This window comes from Eptatretus burgeri, chromosome 3 (assembly GCF_056783735.1).
Source record: "Eptatretus burgeri isolate ZD-2024b chromosome 3, Ebu_testis_v1, whole genome shotgun sequence".
Classification (NCBI taxonomy): domain Eukaryota; kingdom Metazoa; phylum Chordata; class Myxini; order Myxiniformes; family Myxinidae; genus Eptatretus; species Eptatretus burgeri.
Genome location: NC_140963.1, coordinates 139,294,397 through 139,309,021, shown reverse-complemented (window position 1 = coordinate 139,309,021; position 14,625 = coordinate 139,294,397). Strand labels below are relative to the sequence as shown.

General features: G+C 44.5%; 2 protein-coding genes across 20 annotated transcripts in view; one reads left to right on the top strand and one right to left on the bottom strand.

The window, feature by feature from the left end:
- LOC147031123 (Na(+)/H(+) exchange regulatory cofactor NHE-RF3-like) overlaps window positions 1-6,203 on the top strand; it is a 36,344-nt gene extending 30,141 nt beyond the window's left edge. For all 15 annotated transcript variants that reach the window (XM_085875878.1, XM_085875877.1, XM_085875890.1 and 12 more), the window contains 3 exons: window positions 2,340-2,544; window positions 4,874-5,124; window positions 5,720-6,203. In XM_085875878.1, the coding sequence (XP_085732004.1) occupies window positions 2,340-2,544; window positions 4,874-5,124; window positions 5,720-5,761 (498 nt within the window). In that variant the 3' untranslated portion in view covers window positions 5,762-6,203. The remainder of the gene's footprint in view (window positions 1-2,339; window positions 2,545-4,873; window positions 5,125-5,719) is intronic.
- The window catches only part of LOC147031122 (cystathionine beta-synthase-like), a 23,421-nt gene continuing 14,994 nt past the window's right edge, over window positions 6,199-14,625 (bottom strand). For 4 of the 5 annotated variants that reach the window (XM_085875892.1, XM_085875896.1, XM_085875893.1 and 1 more), the window contains exons 8-17: window positions 14,569-14,625; window positions 14,220-14,311; window positions 13,922-14,047; window positions 13,657-13,741; window positions 12,219-12,324; window positions 11,915-11,986; window positions 8,911-9,045; window positions 8,731-8,839; window positions 8,392-8,527; window positions 6,199-6,985 (exon numbers count right to left, since the gene is read on the bottom strand). The exon at window positions 14,569-14,625 is cut by the window's right edge and continues 13 nt beyond it. In XM_085875892.1, the coding sequence (XP_085732018.1) occupies window positions 6,831-6,985; window positions 8,392-8,527; window positions 8,731-8,839; window positions 8,911-9,045; window positions 11,915-11,986; window positions 12,219-12,324; window positions 13,657-13,741; window positions 13,922-14,047; window positions 14,220-14,311; window positions 14,569-14,625 (1,073 nt within the window). In that variant the 3' untranslated portion in view covers window positions 6,199-6,830. The remainder of the gene's footprint in view (window positions 6,986-8,391; window positions 8,528-8,730; window positions 8,840-8,910; window positions 9,046-11,914; window positions 11,987-12,218; window positions 12,325-13,656; window positions 13,742-13,921; window positions 14,048-14,219; window positions 14,312-14,568) is intronic. The other variant, XM_085875897.1, reaches the window with a different exon arrangement.

Below are 14,625 nucleotides of genomic sequence, written 5' to 3'. Positions count from 1 at the left end.
ATTTCCAAAGCACTAGGTCATAAGATGTACCTACCACCCAAGTTTGGTCAAAATCGGCCCACGTTTACTACCAATTATGCTGATGACAAACGAACAAACATCCAAACAAACAGACAGAATTACTGACAATAAGGGTCACCTATTTCGGCGACCCAACAGACAGACAGACAGGTGAAAACAACCTTGGTCCACCTTTGGTGGCGGAAGTAAAAGAAGATCTTATCTCTCGCACAGCACAGATCCCTTGTGAATAAAGAGTGGTGATCGACACACCTGGCGCTGAAAAACGCATTCTCGGGATCGTACAGTCTGGACATTTTGTTCAACCTGGGTCCATCCTCCTCGTTTTGAAGCTACCTGTTTTGAATCATTACCAACAATACTTCCATCACCTGCTGTGTGTTACAACCGTTGATGCCAACAGTTGTTGCAATAATTTTGAAAAACTCGTTTAAATTTTTTTTTTTTTAAACTTAAGAGTTGTTTTATATATTATTTTTTTTTTTGAGAGTTGAAAATAATCTCCTCGATGAGCATTAAAACTGAGCTACAATTAATTATTTTTGATTGAGAAGTTTTTTTTTTCTCAAATGAACAACATTTCCCACACCTCTCCCCCCCCCCACTTACTTGTCGCCCCAATAGTCCCCAAACACCTGAGAAGGTACTACCAGATGACATTAAAGGACACCTAAAATAAATCCAGGTGACTTTTCAAACGTGAACTGAAAATATTGTTGAAAATGTCAAAGTGGCATTCGCGTCTGGATTGGAAACCGTGATTCTTCGTCGAGCGAAGGAATTTTTGTTCATCCCTTAACCTTAACCGGAGATGATGGAACGTGGACCAAAGATTAATCGTTACCGTTAATGCTGCTAGTTCCCTTCGGTTTGAGGGAATGGCTGAAATTGAAACGTCACGACCGAATTCATTGCTCTTGGGTCAAAGCCTCCTCCTACAGGGATGATTCTGGTCCTGTCTGATAATTAAACAAATAGATGTAAAGAGATGTTGTTTTGTTTACAATTGGATGAGCGTCTGAAGATAGTTTGGAATACCAACCCAAAAGAAGCATCGATTCTGAATGGTAATGGAAAGAGTTGAAGTCCCCTGCGACTGGGCCATATTCGGCTGATGACCTGATGGAGGACTTGTGCGTGAGACCATCTGCAGTAATCGACTTTGCTCGAGTTTTTTTTTTTAATTTTATTTTAAATACAACAGGACTTCAACAATAACTTAATCTTAGTGTTGAACAATCACTCGATTTATTTATTTATTTGCCTCTATGGTGGACTATGGACTTGCTGTTCGAGGATTGTATGTTTCTGGTCTTGATGTTTACGTGACTTAAATTCGAACTTGGAAAGTGCTTTAATTCCGAAGACTGCCGAGTTGAGTCCATTGTATAAAGGGAGATTAGTTGCTGTCGTGCTTCCTGTCGATGGTTTGCTCTGCAGCCATAGAATGCTATTCAGACAAGTCGGTGCCATCTTGAGATTCCAATTCAACCCCGTACTGGTCATCGAGCCTTAATTCGGCGTTCCAAGCGCTCACATCCGGGTGAGTGTTCATCATTCCATCAAATTATTAGTTTTGAGGTTTGGATATTATGAGGTCTTTAGGGGTTCGGGTCGTGAGCTACTCGACTGTTCCAACATCCTTTGGAGAGAAGATCATTCTTGAAGCAACTTGTCAAGATGGTTGGTCACCCCCACGATGCCCTCGAGTAACTCTTGCAGTTATGTCTTGAAGATTGCTCCGAAACAACCACAAACCACCATTTTTTGAAAAGTTGAGGTTTAAACGGTTTTATCATCAGTAAAAAAACAAACAAAAAAAAAAACTTGAGAGTCGAAATGAACTGGAGGCAGAGGTTAACTCAACGACTCTGTTACAAGAACTGCTGCACCGAATGAAGGAAATCAATTCCTTCGGTCGGATGGAAAGCTCGACTCGTGGATACAGTGGGAACGCAGCAAGATGAGCGAATCATGAGAAACTTCACCATTTTCACTGCATATAAAATGCGTTAAAGCTCCAAAAGAAATGTGGACGGGAGAGAGAAGTAATTTAATTAATTTTAGGTTCTCTTTTTTTAGGTTTCAATTGTGAACTTGCGTGACCCAATTGCATCAAACCAGACATTTGTGAGCATGACATCGTCTGTGTTGAAATGATTTGGTCCGTCTTCCACGTACTTGCCAATGTAAGACGAAAACTCCCAGTACGGCCTGGAAATACATCTGAATTTGATTAGCGTACTTGACGGTTGCCACGGCAGACATCATCTGATCTCCTTCACCCATTTCTTAATTTTTTTTCTGTTTTCCACTAGGTGGTTCCGGGATCACCGGCAGCCTTGGCTGGGATGCAAAATGACGACCATGTAATTGAGGTCGAAGGCACAAATGTTGAGCATTCCCCCCACGACAAGGTTGTCCAGGTAATTAAAGGAGCTGGAGCTGAAATCTCTCTGCTGTTGTCCTCGCAACGAAGCTTTCAGCTACGTGCCAAGATGCAAATGTCCACTATAAATGCAGGTGAGTTACAGACGGTTGAGACTTTCTTATACCTTGAGCAAAGTGCAATGTTGAGTATTTTCACTTCGACATGGTTATTTAAGAGTGATGCATCCTCGCACTCAAAAGGAAGGGGGACGGGGATGGGAATGAGAGGGGGTGAGATAGTTTATGTTGTCCCTAAAATTTGAGTTGTATTTTGTTTCTTTTATCTGCAAGAGCAAGGTTCAATGGACAGTGGGCTAACGGGTCAATAATTAGGCCCACCCAGAAAGGGAATAAACAAACAAGGGAAGAGGACAGGGAGGATCGGAGGAAATGCAGAAACAAGCAAGTAAGATGGTTGGGGTAGGAAGACTTAATGGGGGGGGGTAATAAAGATCATGGGTCAGGATGGGGGGATGATACGAGGTGGCAGTGCTACACCTGCTTTTGAGGCCTTGCAGGGAAGAGCGAGAAAGAATATCCTCTGGAGGGTGGCTCCATGTACAGGAGAAGTGAGGAATAAGAGTAGAGGTGTGCAGTCAGTCTGGATTTTGGAAGTTCTTCCAGTCACTTCCTTTCTGGTTAAACGTGTGCATCCTGGAGTCGATACGAAGGGTCGGAGAACTGAGGAAACGATATCGGAGAATAGACCGTCGATAACAGATATCACCGACGCGGCTGCGATGTGAAAGCAACAGACCCCGTGCTTTGGCCTTATCACAGGAAATTCCAATCAACTGAAAGATCAAACACTACATTGGAGTCATCAGGAGGAACCTGGATAGGATTTCTGGTTTCAACTTCTAATCCCTCTATCCTCAAACCCATCCAGCCGCAGCCAAATGAACCTTACAAAAAGTAATTTGCAAGAATGCACCTCTCCATAGACGGACAGACAAAGAAAAAGAGAATTTGAGAGGAAAATGAACAATTTGCATGAATAAAGAGAAATGTGTGAAAGATTGAAGAGAGATGTGAAACATAACTTAAGTAGAACGGCACTCGGTAGAGCGCGTACCTCCACCAGGCTGAACAGTTTACATTTCCTCTACGACTGATTCGGCAAGATCTGGATTTGGACCTGAACCAAAATCAAATCGGCTTGTTCTTGTCACTGAACCAAATCATCCACAACTTTTTGAGATATTGTGGTATACATAGTTTTTGGTCCTATCTCTCAATGGTGAAGAATCACTGAAACATCTCGACCCGGATCCGAATTCGGATCTTCACCAAAATCAAGTCGAATCAGCCTTGTCACACATCCAACCTGTCCACCAAGTTTTGTCTGAATCTGTGCACAACTTTTTGAGATATCCTGCTCACAGACAGACAAACAGACAAACAGGGGTAGAAACATAACCTCTGTCTGTCCACCTTCAGTGGTCGAGGTAATGAAATGGAATAATGTTAATAATCAATAATGTTGAGATCTTTAGATTCCACAGAAATCAGCAAATACAGGTGTGATGCTGGGATGCCAGCTGATAGAGGAGAGCAGCACTGCATTGAGCAGTGGACAAAGGTCACTGAGCTTTGTCGACTGAAGAGCTCTGATTTTAACAAGGAAAGACTTGGATTGTCGGAGGATGCCCGGTCTGCGGCTGGCTTTGCAGACCACCATTGTGATTTGGTCATCCCACAAGAAGTCATGGCTGATGGTGAGGCCGAGAAGTATCACCGAGCCTGGAACTCATTTTGCCGACCTCGGAAGGATGACGGGCTGAGTCATCCCCACCTGGTGTGAATTCAGCGGAAAACGGGGCTCAAACTCAGGACCCTAAGATCACAAGCCAGCCACCCTTGGCACGAAGCAAACACCAGGCTTAACGAATTTTGAATGCACCCATAATGGTGGAGATCCATTCTCATAACATTGCCCTGTCCGTGTCGAAGAACCGATCCTGGACAGGTCACCACTTGGTTACAGGATGAGGAAGTGGACTAGTTCAATGTGACGTTTATAACTTGTCCGAGGCTTATGGAAAAGTGTAAATGCAGTACATCACACGCATGCCGTTCGAATACCTGATGTGTCTTCCATTACCAATAAGCTTGTCGAGTACTCGCCAAGTGGCTTCAGCACTCAAACAAGCACTCCAATGAAACGGTTCATAAGGAACGGCTGGCTTGGCAAGCGAGCAACAAGCTGATTGGACGTAAAGCTACTCAATTATCCATGCAGCGAATCCTGGTCATTTGCAGACAAGTTCGTAGCTTGAGATGATTTTGAAAGCAGTTGAACCATTTCCGGAGTTCGTTTTGGTAACTCGGCAAACACCGGGCTGTTGAGTGCGTCACCGCTTGCACTGACCCCTTCATGAAAGATCAGATGTTGTATAAAGTCAACAATTTTCTTTTCCAGAAAATTCCTACCAGGAAGCGATGTTAAATGCAGAGCCTCTATCTCAGCCTGCAGTTGAAGCGATGAGCAAATCTGGAAAAATGTTGGAGTCGATCGTCGAAGTGGTGGAGAGCAGTGATGGCGAGATGTCTGCAGGAGTGGCGGTAGCTCTTGTGGTGGCCGAAATGAAGGATGAAGTTGGCGAAGATCAAAATGCCCATTACGGAAATCCTGACGTTCAGGGTGCAGGTGATGGACGTCAACGGGAGGTGGTAAGTTTTGAAATGGCAAATGTGGTCCATTCTGTGTTCGAAGTAAATTCCGCGATGGCCCATCCAGCTCGGGCCCATCGATAGACTGTTCCGTTGTGAGCTTTGAAACATTTACCAGCAGAGATGACTTGTGGTTTCTGCCACGAGGATTCCTGAGATGTTCTCCTACATCTGTGCTGGCAAATGGTCAAACGAGAACGATTAGTGTTGTTCCTGTAACAACTACGTGCTTCAGGTGTCCTTGTAGACACACACGATGTAAGACTAAGACAAGGAAGTAAGGAGATAGTATACTTGGATGTGAATTACCAGGACATTAGAGATTTGCATGTGGACTGTCAGCGTCGTGGGTGTAGTGGTCATTTGAGAATGCTGAAACCTTTGGCAGATTTTTGAAAAAAAAAAAAATTGTGGTGCAATTCACCTCTTTATTTAATTTCTGCAGTTGCATCATGTTGGGTTGGTGCTGGAGGGTTATTTTCACATTGCTCTCTTCAAATGTGCCGAGTCGTGGCTTTTATATTGAATGTTGCACAGTCGATGTTCAGTCGGTCATTTTTTTTTTCCCCCTTGTTATTAAATCTATCTCTTGCAGGCCTCCCACAGTTCGGATGAAGATGAGATTTCTTTCTTGTGATCACCCATCCACTCCGACTCCCCCCACCCCCCCCCCCCCACATTCTTCCCTTTGCACCAACAAAATTCTCAGTCATATGTCGGTTGGAGGTCAAACGGTTAGTGTAACCGTCACAAGTCACGAAGTGTGCATGAGGTTTAACTGCATATGGACCTTCATGCCCCACTGGTTTATCGACTGGATTGATTGCTACAATGTTGGATAACCCAGTATTCTCTATAACCCATTAACTTTATTGGATAATCATAACTCATTATTTCATCGAATTTCCTCGGTGTTCTGACATTGTGCGCGTGATGCCCGTCATCGATTTTGAGCGCCGTAGCCCGACATGATCAAACTCAAAATCCATGCTCTTCCCCTCCTGATTACTGCTGATCGGAGACGTGATTATAAACGTTTACTTTAAACTACGAGCAAAAATAAACTCTCACAGCTGTTAGGACAAGTTTTTATTGTTGTTTTTTTTGTTTTTTTTTTAGCATAACGCTGAACTATCATGACAATCTTGTGATCGAAATGAGCACGACATGGTTCTGCTGAAAATACTTTCACTTATCCAAAATGGCAATTTGATTTTAATTTTGACAAGGATAGGTTCTGACAAGATGTTATCCGATTCCGAACCACCGTGGCCTTGCGGACCTTGCTTGTGTGGGATAAACAAGCTCTTGCGCCGGGCATGCCATTTTGAACGAGTAAGTTTTTTTTTGAGGAAAGTACAGAATAGGAAATACTGGAGCCTCCCCCCCCCCCCAGTAGCCAACTGGCTTTGTGCCCAGGCTCTTGTTGATCGAATCTCGAGTTCTGTGAATTAACATTTGGACGTGGAATGAGCAAAAGTGTTTTTTGCTGGTACAAACCTGACGCAACTTCACCCAATCCCACATCGTGTTGCAATGACTTTCAAAATGCATTTAAAATGAAATGACTACAGTGTGCTAAGGACCCAGCCTGACCTCTAACCCTCTTATAGAATGTGAATAATCAAATACATAATTTGAGCCTCATTTGCATCAATCTCTGAAATGTCTTGTAGCTCATGATTATCTGGGATTGACTCGAATGGTTAATTAGGGAATCCATTCCTCGACTCATTTGTGGCGGAAGCGTTGGGAGAGGTCGCTCTTATTCCCGTGTTGGTGCTCACAAAGTGCAGGAGGTCGATGCCCGTAACTACTCCAATTATGAGCTTCTTGGTGGTTTGGTCTCCCTTCCCACAGTCTGCAAACAGAATGAAGAGGAAGATGACACAACAATATGTTGATGAAGAGCATGTGGGCAGTTGTGTAGGATTCTATCAGCAAGTATGCTGCCAAAATACCCAACCACCTATTAAACTAGATATCTGTGATCACAAAGCGATACCAAGGGTAAGCCTCCCCTGCGCCCGCGATCCAATGATGGCCATATTCTTTTCGGACCACCATATGACCTTGACCTTTACCATTTAGGCATAAAGTGTGAATTAAGAAAATGTGTCCCCATCTACAATCAATCCATGGAACTCAACATCATGAAAATCGAAGGAAAATTATTCAAGTTGTGATCAAAAATGTGTTTTTTGTTAATTCGGTCACGATCCAAAAAATAGCTCGGCAAAGCGGGCGTAACCCCTAAGCCCCTTGACGCAAACCAATTTCAAGATGGTGGCCATATTGAAAATCGCAGCGCACTCATTTTCGAAAGGAACCTTCCTCTACTCAACCCCAACACACGCAGCAAAAATGGATTTAATCGGACAAGGCGTTCTCCTCGAAATCGACGGAAACCAATTTCAAGATGGCTGCCATGGAGGCCACATTGAAAATCGCAGTGGGCCCACTTTCGAAAGAAACCTTCCTCTACTCAACCCCAACACACCCTGAAAAAATGGATTTAATCGGACAAGGCGTTCTCCTCGAAATTGACGGAAACCAAAAGTTGACAGACGGACGCCCGCCCGGACAACGCCTATGACGACAATACCCCTTAGCCAATTTGGGCTGAGGGGTAAAAAAGTAAAGATCAGGCGCACAGCTTCAGTGCAGGTACACCATTATGTGGAGAGGACATATTGGAAGGCTGAGGGGTCTTTGAAATTCTGCATTGGCAAAAAAGCAAACAAAAAAAGATTTTCAGACAGTTATTTTTATACCATGACCTTTAACCTGGAGGTGTATGATGTAAATCAAGTGTAAATGCACCTTGCTCCAGCCTCAGCTATCTAGCGAGGGCAATTCCGTTCTGATCGGCCAATCGAGTTTTGGTGAAAAATGTAACAATTTCCACAATTAGGTCAAGGTCAAAAAAGTCCCTGCCAGCTCCGAGATACATTCACAGGAAGACAAAAAAAAAATAAAACCGATATGCTGGTTTCGTACTCTTGGGGGGTCGAAGAAACTCTGGGGGTACCATTAAAAAATTGCGGGCACTAATTGAAGAAACAAACCCTACAACAGGTACAAGCCTCTCGCTATCCTTCAGGGGGAGGCTTGATGAACCACGGATGCTTAGTTCTACTTTAGTAAATTCACAATTTTGACATGAACTGTCATGTGATGATGCTCCAAGTTATTAAAAACAAAACAAAAAAAAGGAAAAAAGTGCATTTTCGACTTGATTGCTGTTTTATAGAAAAAAATATCTACCGTGACGTCTATAAATGTGTACAAATGGCGCTGGGATGATGTCGGACGCACATTGGATCTGGACTTGGATGACCAGTGCAAAGTGGTTGGTCTCCAGAATGCGGGACAGAGTACCCAGCTCGGTCCGCATATCCACCTGCACAAAATGGGACAACATCAACTGCTGCAACAATCGTCAACCTTTCCCACCTTGTGCATCATTTCCTTCATGCCACATCTCGTGGCCATTTCAGATGAAGGTAAAACCATGAGCGTTACTGTGACGATGCACAATGATGATTGTAATACACGACTGTAGCTATTTTTGTCGAAAATCTCTTTTGCAATCGATTTTCTCACCTCCTTGAACTCTTTATAAAGAACTTCATTTATGGAGTCTGATGGCTTCAGGCGTCCATACAGCATGTAGGAGAGGATGTTCTGCAGAGTCACCACTCCCACAATACACCTAGACACAAATGCAGCAATCAGGAAGCTCCGTCCACATGAAAACCACCTCGTTCTCGGCTTTTCTGTTACCCTTCATTGTTGACGACTGGCGCCTGGTCGAAGCCGTGCTGATGCAGGAGGTCGATGGTTTCCTGGCAGCTCACGGTGGGCAGCACTGTGACGGGGGCCTGTAAGGTGAGTTCTTGCACTGTATGGTTACACCACCTGGGCAGAGAAGGAAATTATTCCAATGAGAAGTATGAGGCAATCCTTTAGAACTGTGCACATACGCGAATAAGTTGAACACACCAACACGGAATCGTAATGTTTGTGAGAAATAGAATTGAAAATTTTCAAACATAAACGAAAGAACCCTCGGTGCATGAACTGGGTTTTTGCATTCCTCACTACATCAGGGCAATTTTGCCGAATATGGTCGGGGTATCAACTTGGAAAAAAAAACAAAAACAAACACTTCCACCTGGTCAAGGTTTGGAGAAGGTCACAATGTTGTTGTGTACGAGTACTTCCATTGGTGGACTGTTATTGTGGCTCATGTAAGACGAAAGGAAGCCAAATATGACAAATCATTTGGATGAATGCCTGGTGTTGGCTTAGTGGTTAGGGTGGTGGGCTTAGGATCCTCGGATCCTGAGTTCATATCCCGCTTGGCTGTTGAGTTAAAACCAGGTGGGGTTGAATCTGCCTGTCATCCTTCCGAGGTCGGCAAAATGAGTGCCAGCTTGCTGGTATCCTGTGTCGGAGTGGCGATCCGGCCAGGATTGTGCCCAATAGCCAAGGAGACCGCTTCGGCAGCACCAACGCTCTACACAGAGTATGGTCCCAATGGTTGGATGAACAATGCTGGGATGTCCTACAGTGAAATTTGACATCACCAGATCGGTGTGCAAATGCCAACAAACCAATGATGCCAGAGAGAGGTCTTGAAGGCCTTGATCTGGACGACACAGGGTGACCACTTCTAAACGAGAAGAGGCCGTTCTATCCAGGCTTGTCAGACGTACTCCTTTTTCCACAAGGTAGAGAGTATTGTGCCATGAATGGAATCTCCCTCGGAGTTTATCCATGAGAACTGTTTGAAACCAGCTTCGTGCTGTAGGTCACAAAGCCAGAAGACCAATAACACATACTCTTCTCAGCCCAGAACACAATTAGACAATCACCTTCTTCTCACAAGACCTGGATTTGTGGAAGGCAACACCAAACCCCACCGTTCTCATGCAGTTATCAACTTCTTGTGAAACGATGCCATTAAAACATTGTCCTGGCCGGCAAGGAGTCCCGATTTAAATCCAGCAGAGCACGTTCGGGACATTCTTGGGTGTAGATTTAAGAAAATGGATCTTCCTGTTTCGACTCGAGCACAGTTGGAGCGACCGCTTTGCACCAGGAATTGCAACAACTCCCTTTATATCCTCTCTGGTGGCTTCTTCAGGGGATCAGAAGGATGGTTGCAGCAGTCATTCATTCTCATGGTGCTTACACACGTTTTTGACCTTTTTAGACATTCAATCCATTGTGACATCACTGGATGTCATTATTGACTACTCTCGAGCCCTTCGTCATGGATTTGTTGCCAGCAGACCTATTTTAAAGTTATCGTGGTTTGTGATGCAAAACAGTACCATCGGAGACATCCTCATTTTTATATTAAAAAAAAAAAAAAATCAAAAATAAATCAACAAAGCCTCAAAATTTGTCTCGAGTCATTTGTCGAACATGCATCCTGTTCTAATGTATAGTTTTATTTTTGAGAAATGGAAGTTTCTGAATAATTGTCTCGGTTATTGCTACGATCCACAAACTTGCAGGCCGTGCTTCACTTTTCCACACATTGCATGTGTACAGTATCCTGCACACTAAATCGAGAAGTTGCACGTGTACACACTAGAAAGTTGAGTATGTTTAACTTTCTCCCACTTCCACCTTGATAACTGACTTTTGGTTGTTCTCAGGTTAGAATGACAGTCGTTTTCATGTGATCGAGATGCAAAAAGGTCAAACATTCACACGCCTGCCACTGAGCTTAATTCGTTCCAGGAAGCCGTTCTCTTTAAGACAGCACAGTGAATCCCTCTTTCGTTTGTGTTGGACAGCAATTTTTCAAACAGCTCAAACAAATTGGCATCTTCACAAGGTATTGTTGATACTAGGCCTTTGTGCGTAGCCCGATGGATTACAGTGCTGTTTTCCCCTGTGGGCTGGCACGTCCCCAATATCACCTCTGTCTCGCCTGGAATCTGTAGAATCTAAAGCTCAGTATTAGTAGCATTTCTTGTAATGAGGATGAAGGACAAGGTCTGTTCTCACACTGTGCACAAAGGTTGGTGACCTATTTTAACCACCTCACCTCTGGTCTAGTTTCCTCTCCCACCAAAGGTGGATGGAGGTTACGTTTTCACCCCTGTCTGTTTGGGTGTCTCAAAAAAGTTATGGACGGATTCAGACAAAACTTGGTGGACAGGTTGGGTGTGTGATAAGGATTAATTGATTAGATTTGAGTTAAGGTCCGGATCCGGCCTATCAGTGAGATACAAAACGTAAAACTGTTCAGCCTGGCAGAGGTATGCACTCTACTGAGTGTTGTTCTCGTGCTCTGTCTCACTCGATGTCCATCCCCATCGATTCCAAGAGATGCATGTGGTCTTCCAGCAGACACTCCTGGATCAAAACCCTTCCACTCTTTTGTTCGACTTTTCTCCCATTTGTGCAATTGCCTTCCTGAGGCTCTTCAATCCCACTCTTCCCTCCAAAACTTTCAGCAAGTGGCACACCAACGTCCCATATAATCCACAATCGCTACCCGTGATCTTTCCTACTCCCATTAACCCAACCCTCTTACTTGCAAGTTGTTTCCTTCCCTCGTATTTTCCTGTTTGATCATTCCCTTGCTCATTCTGCCCAACTGTTAAGACGTTGCCATTTTATCCCTTGTGACTCCACTCATCCATGAGCCGAGTTCTTGTAAAAAATAAACTCGTCCTGAACATCATTGTTTGTTTTTCCAGGTACATGTTTATGCCAGAATAACATGTTACAATAATGGTTTTCAGAAAAAGCCAGCCGGTTGTACCAAGCTTTGTCCAAATCGTTGTTCGCAAGGAAGCCTTTGCTGATCATCCACTTGTCGCTGAGATGTTTTGTCCTACATGGAAGGAAAGCATTCGGGTGTGAGTTAATGCATGCTGAGACCGGAACAAGCAAAACAATCATCATAGTCATCACCCGGTATCATTTAGTACAAAGTGGCCCCTCCCAAGGAAACACTACCACATATGGAGTTCAACCACTCGATACCCTTTGTTAGGGTTAAATATCACCACAAAGATGGACTGATGGCTTCCTGGTGGAGGACCATCGGCAAAATGACATCTCACATGTAGTTTCGAATCGAGTCTGGCAGCAAGACGACACAACGCTGACCAGGTCCCAACTCTTTCGCTACATTCACTGCAGCCACCATTGCGCTCCCAGAACTTCCACCTAAAAGAAGGCAACACCCTCAATCCACCTCGCGGAGTTGCAGGTCTGAAGCCGCAGGAGGCACCACCATAAACCCACAGCCATCCTTGTACGGCAATCTCAGGTCACCATTTTGAAACTGCCCGTTTAAAGATGTATATTATGATAAAAAAAAAATTGATGAAATGGTCCATCGCAGCGAACCCCAACCCCTATCCAAAACAATCTTGCATCGTGTAAACGAGCTCAACAAAAAAAATTTCACTTCGACATCCAGGTTATCAAATGTTGACAAATTCAAATGCCCAGCCATAGATTAACCTCCACAACATGACCTTCGATCAACAAGGGGCAGTGCATCATGGTTCCAAAGGAGTTTCAAGTTTTAATCACCATCACTCTCAGTCGGGCAGCAAATGGACCCAACATCCTCGGAAAAGGACAAAACGGCCCAGATCCGCAGTGACTGCAAGATCTCCTTTTGCAAGCACTTTGAGTCAGACGACAGCAGTCGAGGCAAGTGTGCGAAAAAGGAAAAAAACAAGGAAAAATATGTTGAAATAAAAGTCGGAAAGAGTTATTAAATGCCAACGAGCAGGAAGAATATGAACGTCGTGACAGAGTGGTTAAAAGCTCGAATATTAATCTGCAAGCTTGAGTTCATTCGATGAAAGAACTTCTGTGTCGGATCATGTCATGCTTCAAAAAGCCCAGTTAGGGGAGAGGGGACGTTGCCGACCATGAAGCAAAAGCAATTCAATACGAGAACGAAGTCGAAGGCACGCCAACACAAATCCCCGCGCTTCCCACCTCAAGCATCCTGGTGACAAGAAGTTCCACCAGGGATGATGGATGACCCGAGATTATATTTTGAGTTAAAAAAAAATTCCCCGTTTTGACCCCTGTGAACCGAAGCCCCCACCCCTTGGGGTGTGAACCGGGGGTCAAACCCCAAAATATTTACATAGTCCATGTCCATCACAACTACGAAGTTTGGTGAATTTTGCACGACAGACCATTTCGGAGGAGATAGCATGACAGACAGACAGACGGAGCCAATTTCAATAGCCCCCCCCCCCATGTTTGTTTTTCCAAAAAGTGTGGGGGTAATACATCCTCGTGCAAAGGACCAGGCACAGTGTGCACTCACTAGTGGTCCTCACTATCTGAAGATAGATGGCTGTCGCGCCACGCACCGTGCGCCCTCACTTCCTGCTACGACACAAATGTGACCATTATCAAGAAAACAACTGGATTACTACCTCATCGCCCAGCCTGATGAAAATATTTCGAATACCTTTGATTCAAAAAAAAAGATACAAAAGAACAATTGTTCGAAAAATCGAATCTAACCACAGAGGAGGCCTTCATCGTGAATCAGCTGCCGTGCCATGATCAGCGAACCCTCATCCGTCGTCTTAACCCACCGGTCAACCACCTGACGAAGAGGGACAATACAACCTGGAACTTGTGTCACATGCAATGTGCCAGTCCAGTTGAAGCCAAAGCACTCTCTATTTTCAGTGATACTTTATAATCACCCATCTCGCCCCACCCAGCCTTTCAACCACCCGAAAGGTAACTGACATGATCACCTGATTGTGCATTGCCGGCTCACCTGGCGGTCAAGAACAGTCGGAACAAAGTCGTATCCGATCCCCTCGACCTCGTAAGTTGAAATCGTGGATTTGTTCAGTCCCTCTGGTTGAGCAAGAATGGAACCCATGGGGTCCACACCAATCACCTATGGGAGTGAATCATGCTGATGTTTCTTAATGAGGTTCACGGTGACGGGCAAAAGGCAAGCACGGTCCCCTTACACAGACATCCGGTACGTACAAATGGTTTGCCCTAATGACTGCATCAAACAGGTCACATTATCGAGTATAAATAAATCAATAACGGTGCAGGCCGACCTTGCAGGTGGGACATTTCTCCTTCAGTTTCCGACCAACTCCGGTGATCGTCCCACCGGTCCCTGCGCCAATGACCACCATGTCCAGCTTTCCTAGCAGTGAAAGGTCAAACTTCAAGTTACAATCAAGCAGTGGATTATAAAAGGCAAGCTCAAGGTTTGACTCGAAGTGACGGAAACCTGTGCTTTGCTTCCACTAAATGGGCAGACTGGGCCTGGCAGAGGGCATCAAGCATTTTCCTCTGGTCAAGATTGTCATGGCAACAAGCATGTCATGCTTTGTGATCGCACAGGTATGCAAAGCCTATCCAGTGCAAACAGAACACTCAGGTCACATCCGTGCGGCTTACCACCACATTGATCCAAAATCTCCTCGGCAGTGATGTCATAGTGCGCCAGTGGGTTTC